At 48.7% G+C, this 20,469-nt stretch overlaps 1 protein-coding gene and 1 non-coding gene across 2 annotated transcripts; one reads left to right on the forward strand and one right to left on the reverse strand.

Moving 5' to 3' along the window:
• The first annotated feature begins 848 nt into the window (after positions 1-848).
• LOC133245241 (ubiquitin carboxyl-terminal hydrolase 17-like protein 6) lies at positions 849-9,601 on the forward strand. The gene is given in 4 exon segments (XM_061413187.1): positions 849-852; positions 1,417-1,578; positions 1,795-1,898; positions 8,114-9,601. Coding segments are annotated over 4 exon segments (1,713 nt in total). The 3' UTR covers positions 9,557-9,601.
• LOC133245507 (U6 spliceosomal RNA) lies at positions 7,154-7,260 on the reverse strand. Its single transcript, XR_009735753.1, has one exon. It is a non-coding gene; the product is annotated as a U6 spliceosomal RNA (small nuclear RNA).
• Positions 9,602-20,469: the final 10,868 nt, after the last annotated feature.

Here is a 20,469-nt window from a genome sequence, read left to right on the forward strand (position 1 = left end):
TTATACCCCCACCCCACCCCTGCCCCAACCTCTCCTTGACTTGACATGCTTGAGGGTGTTGGTAGTCCAGGTGTCCAAAGTGCAGGGGAGATGGATGTTGTCCAGAGTCTCCCCTACCCTCTGGGATGGTGGTGCCACCCTAGCTGGAGGCCTTGAGGCACCTCAGGGAGCCTGGCCCCTCTGCAGACAAGCTTCTGTGATGCATCAGGTCCGCTTCCCTTGGGTCAGTCTCACATTCTTTCCGGGGTGTGCAGTTCCTATGGGAAACCGAGCTGAGGGTGAGAGCTCAGCCTCCTGGAAACCCTGGGACAGGAGGTCCAGGCTGAGGCCTGCGCTCAGACACCAGGGTCCCCCAACCATGGAGCCTGCCATGGACAGAGTCCACACCGGTCACCTGCCCTCACCCACAGCAGACTCAGTCAGGAGGCAGCGGCCGACGGTCCTGGCGAGGGAGGGCCGAGGCACAGCCAGACCTAGCCGGGTCTGTTCCTCACCTGCAGGAGAGGCCCATCTGCCTCCCAGGCGGCTCCTGGCATTGCCCAGTATGCTTAGACAGAGCCAGAAGATATGTTCTCAGTTGGAACAGGCTCTATTATTTATGAAGTTCTATTTTATATTTGAAAATCAAAACCTTGGAAAGAAAGCATCCAACAGGGTCTCAGGGTAAACAAGCAGGCCCTCTGATGCCACGCTGTGGGGCCTCAGCTGTGTGGCCAGGGTGAGGCCCCTGGGAGGCAGCAGAGGCCTCGGGAGGTCGGAGAGCCTGCGCTGACATCTGGGTGAGCCTCCCAGGGTCTGTGTTAAAACTAAACACTCCAAGTTAACTTTTGGGACTCATAGCACCCCTCATGGGTAAGGACTTCTGCATTTAATTTAGAAAAATTTAGTCCTAGTCCTAAATACTACATCAATTTTCTTTACAAAACGGAAGAAAGCACCTGTGGAGACTGGAGCCAAGTCTGCCGGCCTCCATGTGAGTGTAGCTCTGAGATAACCAACCAGTGTGTCTACAGTGGGGCAGGCTTATCTCCACGGGGGCAGGTGTGTCTACACTAGGTCAGAAGCGACTATAGGAGGGCAGGCATGTCTACATTGGGGCAAGCGCGTTTCCACGAGGGTAGGCAGGTCTCCACAGGGCCAGGTCCTTCCCTTATTTGCTCTACATTTTTTCCCAGGAGTTCTGTGTTTGGGGAAAGTTTAAAGCTACATCTTCCAGACAAATGAGAGCCAGGCGAGGTTGGATGCAGCTCCCGGGATGTTGGAAAGCTCCCAGGCCCCGCAGGACCAGCTGAGCTGAGCCGCGCCACAGCGCTGATGGTGGTGCTGCGCTCAGGAGGGAGGTCGCAGTGTGTCCACTGCCAGAAAACCCAGGGCTCCAGGACCACTCTGGCCGCCGTGATCACCCTTGGCACCAAGGAGCCCTGAGCAGGCAGGCGGCAGACAGAGCCACCTGCGGGGGTGTGGCCTTTGGGAAGGAGGTCGACGTCCTCAGGGAGGGGGCTGGCCCTCCGCCGCAGGTCGCCCCGCAGACCCGCAGACTGAGGGTGGAGCGCGAGGAACCAAGGTTCCTGGGGCACCGTGAGCCCCTCCTGCCCTTGGCGCACCCGGTGAGGGGTGCGGAGTGGAGCTGGGGGCACACAAGGGGCCGCGGGGCCCCGCCCCAACCAGGGTCTAATCCCACCTCCACTCCCACCCCTACCCCACCCCCTCACCCACCGGCACAATTCAGATGCCTGTTCTGTGTCTAAACTCTGAACCTGCTCCTTCTTCCATCCCTCCTCCCACCTCCCTCAGGCCACCTCCCAAAGACACCGCGGTCCCTTGAGGGTGGGGTGAGTGGGCCCCCCACGGGCCGCAGCCACAAGGAGGCATTTGGCCTCAGCCGGGAGCCCCTCCAGGTCACACGGAGACCTTCGTGCTTCATCCAGCACGGCGTTTCTCCTGATGTACTCTGCATATAAGTTAAATAAGCAGGGTGACAATATACAGCCTTAACGTACTCTTTTTCCTATTTGGAACCAGTCTGTTGTTCCATGTCCACTTTTAACTGATGCTTCCTGACCTGCATACAGATTTCTCAAGAGGCAGGTCAGGTGGTCTGGTAGTTTCGTCTCTTTCAGAATTTTCCACAGTTTATTGTGATCCACACAGTCAAAGGTGTTGACGTAGTCAATAAAGCAGAAATAGATGGGTTTTTTTGAACTCTCTTGCTTTTTCTATGATCCAGCGGATGTTGGCAATTTGATCTCTGGTTCCTCTGCCTTTTCTAAAACCAGCTTGAATATCTGGAAGTTCATGGTTCACATATTGTTGAAGCCTGGCTTGGAGAATTTTGAGCATTACTTTACTAGCATGTGAGATGAGTGCAATTCTGTGGTAGTTTGAGCATTCTTTGGTATTGCCTTTCTTTGGGGTTGGAATGAAAACTGGTCTTTTCCAGTCCTGTGGCCACTGCTGAGTTTTCCAAATTTGCTGACATATTGAGTGCTGGACTTTTACAGTATCATCTTTTAGGATTTGAAATAGCTTTGTAGGACTGGCTGAAGAAGCACAAGCCCTATTTGCTACATAAAAACCAGTATAGACCTAAACATATAAAGATTAAAAAGTGAGGAGGGAAAGATTTCCCCACACAATGAAAATCAAAAGAGGTGGAGTGGCAAATTGTTACATTAAATTTAAAATAACAAAAGATGCTGAAAGTTAAATGACATTTCAGTTGAAGAAGAAAATTCTTAACATATGCACTCAAAAGCATATACCTACAGAGACAGAAAGGAGAAACTGGAGTAACTCAAAAAGAAACACCTACACCAATAAAGATCAAAACAGAAAAACCCTTCACACAAACTGGGATGTAAATTGTGTCTTCAGTACATTGCATCCAAATGGGAATAATTATTAGGTGCATACTTTGCCAGAAGTCAATTTGGGGGTCACTTAGTAAATTTAATAAAATTGTGTATCAAGATCTTTTTGACCAACATGTGAGCAAAGGTATCAAGTATAGAAAAGAAGCACCAAAAACAATGATGAAGATTACTGGAAAAAAAAAGGGGAATAAAGAAATTCATACATGATAGACAGACTAAAGGAAAACTAAAAGCCCCTAACAACAGATAAAGCAATCTCAATAACCAGAAAAAAGCTCAGAGCAAAGAAAGAAATGAAAAGGATTTAAAGTTAAAGGTAATAAAAAATAAAGACAATAATGAAGAAAGTAAATAAACAAAACTATAGTTGAAGATTACAGAAACAATAAGATCACAATGAATAAGGACTATTTTGACATAAATGACAACTTCAGGAGAAAAGGATATGAGTTTAATAAGTTCAACCTCAAAGAATGAAAGACATTCAGAAACTGTAACAAAAATTACCAAGCTCTGAGACCCACAACTGTGGTGAAACTCTCCTGAAAGAAAAAGGCTGGTCTTCACAGGTGAATTCTTTAGGTCACTTTGAAAGCTTTTAGACTGCATGGGTAGAAACATCTCCTAAAACAAGGCACAATCTGTCCTGGCCAGTGGCCAAACATTTAGAATATTACAGGCAATACACGGATGAAAATAGATCAAATTCAACAAGAATATAGAACAAAGCCACAAATACACATACTCATCAAGTCTTAAGAGAGGCCACAGATCCTTCAAACAATCTCAACACCCTTTCTGGAGTCAACTACAGCAAGAACCAGAAGAAAAGAATGAATGCAGGTTGGAAAAGGAAACAGTGGGGCAAGAAAACCTTGAGATGCCATCAGATTTATGTTTAAGTTAATGAAGCAAAATGTCCCGGGATAGAAATACAGCAGAAGTTTCTTTTCCAAATTTCCCTTAATGAAGAGAAACAATTAAGAATCAAATCACATTACCAATCATAACAAAATAATACAGCTAGGGACAAAGGAGCTGTGAGGGAGAGAGGAAAATTCCATGTTCCAGGGTGGGAGAATAAAATATTGTGGAAAAGATTATATGTAACCTCAAACAATTGTCATGGGCAATTTTTCACAAGATTTAATCTTCCCCAGCCAAAGAATATGAGTGCTCACTCAAAGACAGCTAAGCAGATTAAAGAATGGATGGAGGCCAGAGGATAGCAGTGGATATTAATGACCATCTTTTAAGTGGTGCTGGGAAAACTGGCCAGTATGTAAAAAAACTGAGCCACGTGCCTACACACAAAATAAAACACAAAATGATTACAAAGGTCCCTGTAAAGACCATAACGTAACTTTAAAAAACTTATTTATGAAACATAAATATAACAAGCAATCTTATTTAATTATTACAGCAAGAACCCTCTGTGATCCTACCTCACAAAATGAAAATAAAAACAAGACCTATAAAGTTAAAAACTTTGTAAAGATAAACCAGGTTGAAAAAAGACCTCAGAACAGGAGAAGAAAGAACAAAATGAAAGCAACAACAACAACTGACAAAGGAGATTACTTGCAAAACTATTTGGAGGCTAAATAACTCAGTAAGAACACACAGCCTAATAAAGATGGGCACAACCAAAACACTCTTCAAGTATATGGATGCTAATAAAATATGAAGAAGCTAAAATAAAGGTCTCCTTTTAGCAAAACTACATGAGACAACGGAAATCATCAGAAATTCACAATAATGTGTGGACAGTGTGGGGAAAAGGGAGAGTGTTCACTGTGGTGGAATTAAAGAACACTAGAGAAAGGCCATGGATATTCCTCAAAAAACAAAACAAAACAAAAAAAACTGGAAGTAAATGGCTAACCCACACTGGCATATCATAATGAAACCATAATTGAAACAGGCACGAATCCACAATATACTAGTAAATATACAGGAAGCACTGTTTATTAGCCAAGGAAATAGGAAGGAAAAAGACATTGATGATACTGTGGAACATACAAAAAGGATGAGCTATAAAAGAACTCATCTGGGTCACTTGCAGTGAATGTGGATGAACAATTATGTCACAGGAAGTAAATGAGGAAAGGAAAAGACAACGGGAATCTAGAACATGATAAAGAAACATTTACAGTTAGTACAAGGGAACATAATAAAAAAAGGCTACATAGAATGGGGCGGGGGGAGACAGGAGGATGGGAAAGAGAAAAATAGTGGGAAAATAATGACTATGTATAAAGAAAAGCCTGGGATGTCTGTGGACTCAAAGTGGGGCTATAATTAACACCTGGATGGAGCAGGTGGTCGGGTAGAGAGGGACGTGGAGAAAGTATGGATATTTTCTTAAGGCAGAAATACATATCTTCATTAAAATTAAGTTAAACGTGGGACTTGGTGAAATGGAACATTCACAAAAGTCTAATGGGACTAGGAGAAAAGAACTAAACTAAAGTGATGAAGTGAAATGAAAGATACTAGTGCAATTTAAGAAGGCTGAACAAAATGGTAAAACAGAATGCTTGAAACATGGAGTGTGAAGTTGTACATAAACAAATGGTGAACTTAAAATGCAAAAACAAACATAACAACTAGAAAGAGACCCCACACAACAGGAAGAAGGCTGAACCAACAGGAAGGAAAATATTGTAACTTTTGGACTAGGTGATCTGTACGAGAATTTTGGAAGATGAATGTATAAGCCTACTTAAGTTATCTTAAAAAGACAAACAACAAAAACAAAAAAAGAAAATAATATATAAGCATGATAAAAACAACAGAGTAAAAGGGAAAAAACAAAAAAAAAGTAAAAAAAAAAAAAGGCGGGTTGGGGGTGGGGGCGAGGAAGACAGGGACAGAGAAAAAGAGCTGAAGAAATGAATCCAAAGTTGCAGGAAGCCTATGCCTTTCTATTTTTTTTTTTTTGCCCATTTACACAGAAAGTTTTAATAAATATAATGAATTAAAACATTTGACAAGCTATCTTTAACAGGTTAGGATATGATATAAATTTTTCCTTTTATAAATTTGGTAGCTATTTTTCTTCTACTCACTAAGATCAGGAATTCACGTTAAGTAAAAATGCAGGTGAAAAGCACATTGCTATGACTGTATTTCAAGTCAAGATATTACAGTTGAATTTATACTATAAATCTATTCACTTCAGTCACTCAGTCGTGTCCAACTCTTTGCAACCCCATGGACTGCAGTACGTCAGGCTTCCCTGTCCATCACCAACTCCCAGAGCCTACTCAAACTCATGTCCATCGAGTCAGTGATGCCATCCAACTATCTCATCCTCTGTCGTCCCTTTCTCCTCCCACCTTCAATCTTTCCCAGCATCAAGGTTTTTCCAATGAGTTGATTCTTTGCATCAGGTGGCCAGAGTTGAGTTTCAGCTTCAGTATCAGTCCTTCCAATGAATATTCAGGACTGATTTCCTTTAGGATTGACTGGTTGGATCTCCTTGCAGTCCAACGGACTCTCAAGAATCTTCTCCAACACCACAGTTCTAAAGCATCCATTCTTCAGTGCTCAGCTTTCTTTATAGTCCAACTCTCACATCCATACATGACTAGTGGAAAAACCATAGCTTTGACTAGACGGACCTTTGTTGGCAGAGTGATGTCTCTGCTTTTTTTTTTTTTTCTTATTCCAACCATTTTTTATTCATAACTAAGCTTGGAAAACAAAGCTATAGGATCTCTTGTATCTATTTGGATATATGTATATCTCAGTGTGTGTCTTTGTTTTTTTTTTTATTTTATTTTTAAACTTTACATATTTGTATTAGTTTTGCCAAATATCAAAATGAATCCGCCACAGGTATACATGTGTTCCCCATCCCGAACCCTCCTCCCTCCTCCCTCCCCATACCATCCCTCTGGGCCGTCCTAGTGCACCAGCCCCAAGCATCCAGTATCGTGCATCGAACCTGGACTGGCAACTCGTTTCCTACATGATATTTTACATGTTTCATTGCCATTCTCCCAAATCTTCCCACCCTCTCCCTCTCCCACAGAATCCATAAGACTGTTCTATACATCAGTGTCTCTTTTGCTGTCTCGTACACCGGGTTATTGTTACCCTCTTTCTAAATTCCATATATATGCGTTAGTATACTGTATTTATGTTTTTCCTTCTGGCTTACTTCACTCTGTATAATAGGCTCCAGTTTCATCCACCTCATTAGAACTGATTCAAATGTATTCTTTTTAATGGCTGAGTAATACTCCATTGTGTATATGTACCACAGCTTTCTTAAAAATATGGAACGCTTCACGAATTTGCGTGTCATCCTTGCGCAGGGGCCATGCTAATCTTCTCTGTGTCGTTCCAATTTTAGTATATGTGCTGCCGAAGCGAGCACGCCTATGCCTTTCTAAATGAGCTTGTTTTGGGCCTTCATCAACGGCCCTGAAGGGAGAAAAGCATATGTGCCTCTCTGCCGGCATCATTCGGTGGAGGACCCTGAACGCTAGAAGAGTGTCCAGTGAGAACGCATAGAAATTGGGGAGGACCTCACTGGAGAGCAATGTTGAGGCAAGGGTTTATTGTTGTCTGGGGAGGGGTTGTCCTTAGGCAGGGGTCTGGGGTGGGGAGACCCCTAAAGCGGAGCGGATAGGTGGGCAGACATATGTTTTCACAAGTGTGTTAAGATGTGAATGGTGAGCCCACGGAACTGCTCTCCAGCCCACATTTGTGTGCTAAACTTGGAAGCCCAGCAGTGAATCTCTAGCGTGCAAGGCTGGAAGGCCCAATGCCCCCAAATCATTTGTATCCTGAGCCCTTTGCTCCAGGGGGCCAGGTTGGAAGTGCGTGTGTGTGTGTGTGTGTGGGGGGGGGGCTCCTCAAGGGGAATTCCCCTAGCAAAGTGTGGGCTGTTGGATGGCGGGAGTGGGAGTGGGCAGGCCCTCGGCCGCCTCAGCCAATGAGGAGCTTGCACGTGCGGGGGCGGGGCTGTGGGAAAGCCCCCAGAGGCCCGAGGGGGCGGGGCCCAGGCCCATATTTTGGAGCCGGATGTCTGAGGGAAGGAGGCGTCGGCGTGCAGCTGCAGGTAGGAGATGGAAAGCCTCGTGGGCCTTGTGTGCAGAGCCCCGGGGGCTGCTTCTGAGCACGGGGGAGGTGTGTGTCCGTCTCCCTTCGACGTCTTCCCCGGAGGGCAAGGTTGTGGGCCCAGCGCCGCTGGTGCGGATGCCCTTTGGGGACCCTCTGTCCCTGAGGGGCCGTTGCTGGCGCTTGGGCGACCCCAGCGCGGTGACTTGGCTCCTGGGTCAGCAGGGCTGACGCCTGGCCAGAAAGGCGCCCTGAGTTGGAAGGGGCCGTGGGGGGTGGGGGCTGGGCTTCAGAACCTGGGGAACACCTGCTACGTGAATGCGGCGCTGCAGTGTCTGAGCCACACGCCGCCCCTGGCCCGCTGGATGGTGTCCTAGCAGCACGCCACCCTCTGTGCGGCCCGCAGCGCCTGCACGCTCTGTGCCATGCGAGCTCACGTGACCCGAGCCCTCCTTCACGCGGGAGAGGTGATCCGGCCCCGCAAGGACCTGCTGGCGGGTTTCCACAGACACCAACAGGAAGATGCCCACGAGTTTCTGATGTTCACTCTGAATGCCATGCAGCAAGGGTGCTTGAGTGCATCCCAGCCGTCGGGCCATGCCTCCGAGGACACCACCGTCATCCGTCAGATCTTCGGCGGGACCTGGAGGTCTCAGATCCAGTGTCTCCGCTGCCTCGGTGTCTCGGACACGTTCAACCCTTATCTGGACATCAGCCTGGATATCACGGCGGCTCAGAGTGTGGAGCAAGCGCTGAGAGAGCTGGTGAAGCCCGAGAAGCTGGACGCGGACAATGCCTATGACTGTGGCGTCTGTCTCCGGAAGGTGCCTGCCACCAAGAGGTTGACTTTGCACAGCACCTCCCAGGTCCTGGTGCTGGTGCTGAAGCGGTTCACACCGGTGAGCGGGGCCAAAAGGGCTCAGGAGGTGCGCTATCCCCAGTGCCTGGACCTGCAGCCCTACACGTCCGAGCGGAAGGCAGGGCCACTGGGCTACGTGCTCTATGCCGTGCTGGTGCACTCCGGGTGGAGCTGTGAGCGAGGACACTACTTCTGTTACGTCCGAGCGGGCAACGGCCAATGGTATAAGATGGACGATGCCAAGGTGACCGCCTGTGACGAGACCGCTGCCCTGAGCCAGAGCGCCTACGTCCTGTTCTACGCCCGGGAGGGTGCGTGGGAAGGGGGCGCTGGGGGAGGGGCAGCGGCCCCCGTCGGGGCTGACCCCACAGACCCCGGGCAGCCTGCAGGAGACGCCAGCGGCAGAGCTCCTGGGCCGGAGGAGTCCCCGGGGGACACAGCGGTCGAAGGGATGAGCTTAGAGCAGTGGAGACGCCTGCAAGAACACAGCCGACCGAAGGCGGCCTTGGAGCTGCGGAAGGTCCAGTCTGCCCCGCCGGCCGGCGCAGTCGTGATTCACCAGTCCAAACACGGAGGAGGGAGAAACCGCACGCCGCCCCGACAGGAGCACGAGCGGCTCGACCGTCCCAGCACGGACACCCCGCCTCCGGGGCCGAGGAACGTCGGCAACGGCCCTTGTGCCAGCGGGAGGGCCAGAGCCACCAAGGGGAAGAACAAGAAGCCGCGGCCGTCTCTGGGGCTGTGGCGGTAGGTCGGCTCTGACGCACATGCGTGCAGACGCCCAGGCACACGCTGTGTGGGGCACGCCCTGTGTGACGCACCAAGAGTTCGACGAGGAGCGAGTTCCTCTCGGCCGTGTGCGTGCTGCAGCCTCCTGGGAAAAAGCGGGGCCTGGAGTGTGCCCGGGGTCTCGGTGTTCACTTGGGACGGGCTCGTGCCTGAGCGGCTGAGCTCTGGAGGGCTGGCTCTGCTGGGAAGTCGCTGGAGAGGATGGGGTGATGGGGTGCATGAGCGGGCCTGGGCACGGTCCGAGGGCCTCCCACTTCGGCGAGGGTGGGAGAGTCCTCTCGGGATGGGACTTTGGGTGTGGGTTTGCCTTTCGTTCCCCGTCTCCGTTCCCTGGCCGCACCGCTGGCCTCGGGTGAGTGACGCGGCCTGGAGACGCCTCACAGAGCGCTCACAGCCAGCCGAGCAAGGAGAAGATCTCGGGAGCCCTTCGGGGGGCAGGGAAGAGCGGGTGCAGGTCCATGAACCGTCTCCTTCCGGCCGGTCAGGCTCTCGAAAATGCCCCAGACGTCGAGAGGCGTCCGGGGAGAAGACGGGCAAGCAGCCTTTATGGGTGTCTGTCCTTGGGAGGCCTCGTGCTACTTGGCGGAGGGTCCGGCAGGAATGAGGCGGGGATGCGCGCGTCCCCGGCACGACGCTCGTCCGCAAAGATCCCTGGGGCTCCATGTCCGGTGCAAGGAGTACGCTGGAGAAGCTCCAAGTGCCAAACAGGAGAAGCGATCCACAAGGCCATGAGCACCGCCACCAGCACCACCAGCACCACCAGCACCAACACGAAGGCCAAGGGGAGAAAGGCAACCCAACCAGTCCCAAAGAAACTTCTCCACCAGCATCGCACTGGTGCCTAAGTGGAGATATGTCGCGCCACGTTCATTTCTGAAAGCAAAGGTCCTCCCCGCACTGAGGAAAGACCCGAGCCTACCCTAGATTGTGATAGCAAGACAACTGGACTTCCGACTCTGCCCGTCCTGTCTGGCAGTCTCATCCAGCTGGGCCCCGGGCAAACGCCTCTGGACGCGAGGAGATGCGGCCGGCCTCCAAAGTGCCTGGGGCGGTGGGGAAGCTGTCCTCCCCTAGCTGCTTTCTCGACTGCCTCATGGGCCCGTGACCCGCAGGAGGGGCACCTGAGGCCCCTTATCGACCACCTCTTGCGTTTTCTTTCTTTGGCTTGGCTGATGGCTTCAAACCCCAAACCCTCATCAAACTTTGGCAGACCGGGAATTTGCGATGTAACATCTCCGACCTCGAGGGCCAACTCTGGCTCCTGACTGCGCTAGTCGGCGTGGCAAGGAACAGAGAACGTTCCGATGGCTTGTTTCCCCCGCATGGCTACCTACGCCGCACCATGCCCTCCGCACGTAGAGAGGACAAAGAATGATGAGCAGTATCTTCCCCCGAGAACACGAACAAGCGAACAAGCGTGCCCTGCGCGAGGAAGCGGAGCCACCCACAGTCCGCCCTCATCATCACCACGCATCTTCCTCCGCCCCATCGTCTCAAATGGACTTACTGTTGCCCCATGCACACCCTCTGAAGAAGGAGGAGGAGGACGAGGAGGAGGAAGAGGAGGAGGAGGAGAAAAAGGAGAAGAATGTCGATTGGGGTGGCGTGGCAGAGGGAAAGGGAAGGTGGCCTTATGCTGGGCGAAATCCGTGCAAAAGAGAGAAAAATCCTGGCTGATCTCGCTTCTCTGTGCCATGGGAAGGAGGTAAGGGGACAGCAAGGGTGTGAGCACTTGGATCATAAAGCACAAAGCGGTAGGCTCCTAGGATGGGATGGGGGAGCGGGAGGTGGGAGGGGTGCAATAGGCTAAGGAAGAAAGCGGGGTCAGGGCCCTTCTTTCCTAGTAAGGACCAACGGAATCAACACTCCAGCTATGGTAAACCTGTGGACGGTCAAACCCCCATAGTCCTGGAAGGCAAGCATAATGTCCAGGACGGGAGAGCAAACAAACACACGTCACACACCGAGAAGGAAAGCAACAGTCATCCTCCTCCAGGAGGGAAATTCTTTCATTTCATTTCAGTTCAGTAGGTAACTCGTATTCCTCTTTTTGCAACCCCATGTACTACAACTTGCCAGGCTTCCATATCCAATATGTAGTCTCAGAATTTAGTGTGTCTAATATCCTTTGTGTTGGTGGTACCATCCTGCCATCTCATCCTGTGTTGTCTCCTTCTTTTCCTGCCTTCAATTTTTCTCAACATCAGGGTCTTTTCAAATGAGTCAGTTCTTTTCATCAGATGTCCAACTTAGTGGAGTTTCACCTTCAGTATCAGTGCTTCCAGTGAACATCCAGCCCTGATTTCCTTTATGAAGGACTGGCTTGATCTCTTTGCAGCCAGGGTACTCTCAATAGTCTTCTCCAACAACACAGTTCACAAGCATCAGTTCCTAGGCACTCAGCTTTCTTTATAGTCCATTTCTCTCTTTCATACATGCCTATTGGGCAAACCATAGCCTTAACTAAAAGTACCTTTGTTGGCAAAGTATTGTGTCTGCTTTTTCATATGCTGAGTTGGTTAGTCATACCTTTTATTCCAGGGAGCAAGCATCTTTTAATTTCATGGCTACAGTCACCATCTGCAATGATTTTGAAGCCCCAAAATAATATAAGCTGAGTTCTCCGCCACAGCAGCAGAGAGACTTTGAGGCAGAAACGCCCACATAAGCCATTTCTAGCTCACAGACTGTGAGGAGTTTAATAGGCAAAGTTTATTAGTGCAGTCTTGGAGTAATGCTGCCAGAGAGGAACAGAAAGCACCGTCTACCAGGAACCAGGAACTGACTTCACCACTCACCACCATCTCCTACCAGCCTCCCTCCAGAGGCAACGCTCACATTCCTAGCCTCACCTGGGCAGCTCACTTCTGCCTTCATGTTTCTGTGTAAGGGCTGCCTGCTTTCAGACGTGCTTCTCCTAGAATTGTGCAGGCCCAGCTCCTTCCTTCATCCTGGTCACCGCAGCAAGGCCTTTTAGACCCTCTTGACCAGTGACTCCAAGCCCTCCCTCACAACGCCCTTTTTTATTTTCAGTAGAGCACTTGTTCTTTTCCTTCCCTTGTCTGGCTTCCATACTTTTCTCTTTCTTCACTCCAAACCGAGAGCTCCTTGAAAGGACGGGCCGCTGGTCATTTTCAGCACTGTTCTCTGTACCACTGACTCACCTGGCATAGAGTGAGTACTCACAGCCTGGGGGCAGAGTAAATAAACGTGAAGATCCTGGGGCTCCCCTTCCTCTTCTGTCCAGGTCGGTCTCTTGAGATGATCACTCTTACTAGGAAGCGCGTGCTGTTTCTGAGGCGGGAGCATGGCCAGAATGACCTCCACCATCCTTTTTCTCTCTCCAGTTGCTCCTGCAAAGCTCAGCCAGCAACCCCGACCGGGTGCCTCCTGGTGGCCCGCGCTAGCATTGCAGGACTAACCCGAACCTTCTTTCAGGTCTTCAAGGCGGAGGCTCTCCAGAGTTCCAGAAGTGAAAGTGTACTTCAGGCAGGCTGTGGAAAGACCCAGGAATCTCCTTCTCATTTTTCATTTCCTCTCCTCTCTTTGGTGTTTAGTTCGTTCATGTTGCATCCTCGGCTCAGACAGAGCAATAATTTCCTCCTACTTTCAAATTAGAACCTCTGGAATCCGGTTAGGGCTGGTCTTCTTTCTGGAACCCTGACTCTGGGTCCACAACTGAGCCCTCTCCTGCTCACCACAAGCCCTTGTTCCTTCAGCTCCTCTCTCCTCTGAGGGACCTCTGTGAGTGGAAAGCATTTTTCCAAGCTCTCAGACACAGGGGTCAATGGTGGAGAACCAAGGTCGACAGATTTCCCAAGCATACTGAGTGAACGCTTGGGGGGTCCAACAGCAAGCACACAATGTTCAGGAAAGGAAAGTAAGTCCCTCTGTCCTGTAGCACCGTCTATACTGGGGAATGGGGTGTGTGCTCAGCCTGGTTTTAACAGCCCAGAAAAGTGGACTGTGGGGCTGAGATCGCGTTCACTGGAGAACACTGAGGAGAGGGCCCATACCCAGGCAGAACTCAGGGAACGTGGAGAATCCCCCTCACTCTTTGGACTTCTGAACGCAGTGCCCGTTGCCAGGAGCGGGGTGTGGAGGCCCCTGCTCCATGGCGGAGCTGCCTCCAGCCCTTCCTGCTCTCCCAGCCCTGACACTGTGTTCTCCTCCTTTACCATCTCACATCGTCCCCACTATGGACCCTATTTCTGTTTGTGCCTGCTTGTGTGAGCATGAAAATGCAGAGAGAATAATGGCCCAAGTGGGGCCAGGTTGGTAGAGTTCACCAGGAACTTAGGGTCTCACTTCCAAACCAAGCATGATGGATAGGACTGCGAACTGGCTTAGGGAGCTGGGGTCCTCACTTTCCTACTGGCTTCTGCTCACATACTGTGTTCCAGACAAGTCTGCCTCTTTCTAGGCTTTAGTTTCAAATTATACCAGGGGGGCTTGGATAAAAAGCGGCATAAGCGCATGCACAGGCAAACGTGTTCTCTGACTCCAGCAACAATAGATGGGTTGTTAGCATGGGTGGTCTCAGGAGGCCTGTGCTCCTGATGTGGGCAGAGGCAGGCGAGCTTGTAGCAGGAGTGGCCAGGACACCGGTCCTGTCCCAGGACCAGCCAGAGGGCATGTGCAGGGAAGGGACAGTGGGCGCACCCGTGCCCGCCTCCCTGCACAGTCACCGACACTGGACCAAGGGCTCCGCTCCGAAGGGGAGTTCTTTCTGATACCCCACCTGCAGCTTCTAAAAGGCCCGCATTGTCTGGAGCCCTAAGGACAGATGATTCACATGGAAGCGGTTCCCAGCAAGTAAATGCAGTGTGGAAGGGATATTTTTCGTGAAAACACTCAGGCTATGAAAAGACACCCCGTGATGTGCCATACATTTCCCCTTTACAATGGAGTGAAATAAGCCCAAGGAACATGCCTGCATTTGAAAGCACATGTTGACGATGGAAAATCCACAAATTAAAGGTTGCTGAGTCCCAGAATCTCTGACTGGAGGAAAATCAACAAGAAGAATCACTTGCTATTTGAAAGTGATTTTATTTTATTTGTATTGAGCTGTTAATGAAGAGAGCTTGCCAGGTGGCGCTAATGGTAAAAACTGAGAGTGTTAGCAGCCTCGGTAGGACGGTCAGAGGTCCCAAAGCAGCAGGAACAAATGAACTGCAAGTGGCAGACTCCTTTCCCTTCTCTGTTGAGGACACCTGGTTCGTCTGAACTTAACTTTTCTCAAACCTTGAGCTAACCAATGCGTTTTTCTTATGGAAATGTTTGGCGGCTGTGACCGGCGCACTAAGCGCGGCCGTGAGGAGCTACCCCGCATCCGAGGTCAGGGGCAGAAGCCGGGAGGCCCCCATGCCCGAAGGGTGGCGGCCAAGAGGAATTACCCCACGTCCGAGGTCAGGAGCAGCGGCCAGGAGGAGCTACCCCATATCCGAGGTCAGGGGCAGCGGCCGGGAGGAGCTACCCCATGCCCCCACGCCCAAGGCCAGGGGCAGCGGCCGGGAGGAGCAACCCCACGTCCAAGGAGCCGTGGCTGCGCGGGCGCAGAAGGGCCTAGAGGAGCTATCCCACGTTGAAGGTCAGGAAGGGCGGCGGTGAGGAGATACCCCTCATCCAAGGTAAGGAGCAGCGGCTGCGCTTGACTGGAGCAGCGGTGAAGAGATACCCCACGCCCAAGGTAAGAGAAACCCAAGTAAGACGATAGGTGTTGCAAGAGGGCATCAGAAGGCAGACACACTGAAACCATACTCACAGAAAACTAGTCAATCTAATCACACTAGGACCACAGCCTTGTCTAACTCAATGAAACTAAGCCACGCCCGTGGGGCAACCCAAGATGGGCGGGTCATGGTGGAGAGATCTGACAGAATGTGGTCCACTGGAGAAGGGAATGGCAAACCACTTCAGTATTCTTGCCTTGAGAACCCCATGAACAGTATGAAAAGGCAAAATGATAGGATACTGAAAGAGAAACTCCCCAGGTCAGTAGGTGCCCAATATGCTACTGGAGATGAGTGGAGAAATAACTCCAGAAAGAATGAAGGGATGAAGCCAAAGCAAAAAGAATACCCAGCTGTGGATGTGACTGGTGATAGAAGCAAGGTCCGATGCTGTAAAGAGCAATATTGCATAGGAACCTGGAATGTCAGGTCCATGAATCAAGGCAAATTGTAAGTGGTCAAACAAGAGATGGCAAGAGTGAGTGTTGACATTCTAGGAATCAGCGAACTAAAATGGACTAGAATGGGTGAATTTAACTCAGATGACCATTATATTTACTACTGAGGGCAGGAATCCCTCAGAAGAAATGGAGTAGCCATCATGATCAACAAAAGAGTCTGAAATGCAGTACTTGGATGTAATCTCAAAAATGAGAGAATGATCTTTGTTCATTTCCAAGGCAAACCATTCAGTATCACAGTAATCCAAGTCTATGCCCCAACCAGTAACGCTGAAGAAGCTGAAGTTGAATGGTTTTATGAAGACCTACAAGACCTTTTAGAACTAACACCCAAAAAAGATGTCCTTTCATTATAGGGGACTGGAATGCAAAAGTAGGAAGTCAAGAAACACCTGGAGTAACAGGCAAATTTGGCCTTGGAATATGGAATGAAGCAGGGCAAAGGCTAATAGAATTTTGCCAAGAAAATGCACTGGTCATAACAAACACCCTCTTCCAACAACACAAGAGAAGACTCTATACATGGACATCACCAGATGGTCAACACCGAAATCAGATTGATTATATTCTTTGCAGCCAAAGATGGAGAAGCTCTATACAGTCAGCAAAAACAAGACCGGGAGCTGACTGTGGCTCAGATCATGAACTCCTTTTTGCGAAGTTCAGACTTAAATTGAAGAAAGTAGGGAAAACCACTAGACCATTCAGGCATGACCTAAATCAAATCCCTTATGATTATACAGTGGAAGTGAGAAATAGATTTAAGGGCCTAGATCTGATAGACAGAGTGCCTGATGAACTATGGAATGAGGTTCATGACATTGTACAGGAGACAGGGATCAAGACCATCCCCATGGAAAAGAAATGCAAAAAAGCAAAATGGCTGTCTGGGGAGGCCTTACAAATAGCTGTGAAAAGAAGAGAAGTGAAAAGCAAAGGAGAAAAGGAAAGATATAAGCATCTGAATGCAGAGTTCCAAAGAATAGCAAGAAGAGATAAGAAAGACTTCTTCAGCGATCAATGCAAAGAAATAGAGGAAAACAACAGAATGGGAAAGACTAAAGATCTCTTCAAGAAAATTAGAGATACCATCCAACCATCTCATCCTCTGTCATCCCCTCCTGCCCTCAATGTTTCCGAGCATCAGGGTCTTTTCAAATGATTCAGCTCTTCCCATCAGGTGGCTAAAGTATTGGAGTTTCAGCTTCAGCATCAGTCCTTCCAATGGATATTCAGGACTGATTTCCTTTAGGATGGACTGGTCGGATCTCCTTGCAGTCCAAGGGACTCTCAAGAGTCTTCTCTCTCAGGACTATGTGCCTGGTAGCCATGGGGATAAGATGCCTTTGGCCGAACTGGCCTCCCAGACTGACAAACATGAGATTCCATACCAAGATTTCCCATTGCCAAAAGGCTTGTAATAATCCCCTATATAGTCAGTCACCTTTGTAAGCTTTATGGCACCCATTGGTGTAGGCTACCATGTCTAACCAGCTGACTCTTCTGATTATGATTCATGGCTGTAACCTGACTGTATCTCCCTTTAACACTTTCCAGGCTAGGTTTAAGGAATTTGGGGATGAGTACACTTAAGGTATATAAGGTTTTCACAAAAGTCAGTTGGGGTCCTTGGCTAAGAGGAGACTCTGCCTTGGGCCTGCCGGTATAATAAACTGCACTCCACTATCTGCATGCCAAAGCCTTGGACTGTGTGAATCACAATAAACTGTGGAAAATTCTGAAGGAGATGGGAATTCCAGACCACCTGCCCTGCCCTTGAGAAACTTGTATGCAGGTCAGGAATCAACAGTTAGAACTGGACATGGAGCAACAGACTGGTTCCAAATAGGAAAAGGAGTACGTCAAGGCTGTATATTGTCACCCTGCTTATTTAACTTATATGCAGAGTACATCATGAGAAACGCTGGGCTGAAGGAAGCACAGGCTGGAATCAAGATTGCTGGGAGAAATATCAATAACCTCAGATATGCAGATGACACCACCCTTATGGCACAAAGTGATGAAGAACTAAAGAGCCTCTTGATGAAAGTGCAAGAGGAGAGTAGAAAAGTTGGCTTAAAGCTCAACATTCAGAAAACTAAGATCATGGCATCCTGTCCCATCACTTCATGGGAAATAGATGGGGAAACAGTGAAAACAGTGTCAGACTTTATTTTTTGGGCTCCAAAATCACTACAGATGGTGATTGCAGCCATGAAATTAAAAGATGCTTACTCCTTGGAAGGAAAGTTATGACTAACCTAGACAGCATTATTAAAAAGCAGAAACATTACTTTATCAACAAAGATCCATCTAGTCAAGGCTATAGTTTTTCCAGTATTCGTGCATGGAGGTGAGAGTTAGACTATAAAGAAAGCTGAGAGCTGAAGAATTGATGCTTTTGAAATGTGGTGTTGGAGAAGGCTCTTGAGAGTCCCTTGGACTGCAAGGAGATCCAATCAGTCCATCCTAAAGGAGATCAGTCCTGGGTGCTCATTGGAAGGACTGATGTTGACGCTGAAACTCCAGTACTTCGGCCACCTGATGCGAAGAGGTGAGTCATTTGAAAAGACCCTGATGCTGGGAAAGATTGAGGGCAGGACGAAAAGGGGACGACAGAGGATGAGATGGTTGGATGGCATCACTGACTCAATGGACATGGGTTTGGGTAGACTCGGGAGTTGGTTATGGACAGGGAGGCCTGATGTGCTGTGGTTCATGGGGTCACAAAGAGTCAGACACGACTGAGCGACTGAACTGAACTGAGTATCTGCATTGTCCTTCTGAGTGAGTTTGTTTCCCAGAACGCATGGCTACAACAGATTTGCTAAATGAGGGAAAAGCACAGTTTGATTCCCTACCTGATAAGCTCCAAGCTATGCCGGCTGTATCCCATTGCTTCAGATAGCTATTGATTCCTTGGAATTAACTCTGGACTCCTATTCTGAAATGGCGAAAAGTCCATAGATTTTCCATTTCCATCGTCTGTTTCAGTTATTTGTGATTGTGATCAAGGCTGGATAGTAGTTTAGAAAATTTTATCCCAAGCAGAGCAGCTGTCCTCTGTGTCTAATGGGTTAAACATCCAGTGGAGAATCTGATGGTGGATATTGGGGGCTCTTTCTAGGAATTGAAATGGATATGGTCACTGTGGCACAGAATATAGGCATTCCCTACCACCCCCCGCCCCAGAAGACCTAAAAGCCAGATGACACTCTTATTCTTCTAGCATGGCTCCAAGGAGTCGGGCACACCCTAGGCATGAGAGCAGGCATGGCTGGATCAGAGCATCACAAGTGCCATCTGCAGATAGGCCGAGCACTGAGATTTTCCATGACTTAGCATTCATAGGAAAAAAATACGACACTGAAAACCCCCTCAGATCGGTGGGAGTCCAGTGTGCTACTGGAGAAGAGTGGAGAAATAGCTCCAGAAAGAATGAAGAGGCTGCGCCAGAGTGGAACCGGCGCCCAGTTGTGGAGGTGTCCCGTGGTGAAAGTAAAGTCGGATGCTGTAAAGAGCGATATTGCTTAGGAACCTGTAATGTTAGGCCCATGAATCAAGGTACATTGGAAGTGGTCAAACAGGAGATGGCAAGAGTGAACATCGACATTTTAATCAGTGAACTAAAATGGATGGGAATGGACGAATTTAATTCAGATGACCATTATATTTATTACCATGGGCAAGAATCCCTTAGAAGAAATGGAGGAGTCCTCAAAGTCAACAAAAGAGTCTGAATGCAGTACTTGGGTGCAATCTCAAAAATGACGGAAAGATCTCGGTTCATTTCGAAGGCAAACCATTCAGCATCAAAATAATTCAAGTCTATGTTCCAACCACTAATGCCAGAGAAGAACAAGACCTTCTAGAATTAACACACACACACACACAAAACGTTCTTTTCATCATAGGGGTTGTTGTTCAGTCGCTCAGTCGTGTCTGACTCTTTTGTGACCTTATGGACTGAAGTACAGACTCTCTGTCCTTCGACATCTCCCAAAGTTTGCTCAAACTTATGTCCATTGAGTTGGTGATGCCATCCAACTGTCTCATCCTCCGTCATCCCCTTCTCCTCCTACCCTCAGTCTTTCCCAGCATCAAGGTCTTTTCTAATGAGTCAGCTCTTTGCATCAGGTGGCCAAAGCATTGGAGGTTCAATTTTAGCATCAGTCCTTCCAGTGAATATTCCGGGTTGATTTCCTGTCAGATTGACTGGTTTTATGTCCTTGCTGTCCAGGAGACTCTCAAGAGTCTCCTCCAGCACAACAGTTCGAAGGCATCAATTCTTTTGTGCTCAGTCTTTTTTATTGTCCAACTCTCACATCCATACACGACTACTGGGAAAACCACAGTTTTGACTATATGGACCTTTGTAGGCAAAATCTCTCTGCTTTTTAATATGCTGTCTAGGTTCATCCTAGCTTTTCTTCTAAGGAGCAAGCATCTGGTAATTTCATGGCTGCAGTCAACAAACTACAGTGATTTTGGAAACCAAGAAAATAAAGTCTGTTACTGTGTTTGTTTTCCATTCTATTTGCCATGAAGTGAAGATGCCATGATCTTCTTTTTTTTTTTTTTTAATGTTGAGCTTTAAGCCAGCTTTTTCACTCTCCTCTTTTACCTTCATCAAGAGACTCTTTTGTTCCTCTTTGCTTTCTGCCATAAGGGTGGTGTCA

This window comes from Bos javanicus, chromosome 3, assembly GCF_032452875.1.
Source record: "Bos javanicus breed banteng chromosome 3, ARS-OSU_banteng_1.0, whole genome shotgun sequence".
Taxonomy (NCBI): Eukaryota; Metazoa; Chordata; class Mammalia; order Artiodactyla; family Bovidae; genus Bos; species Bos javanicus.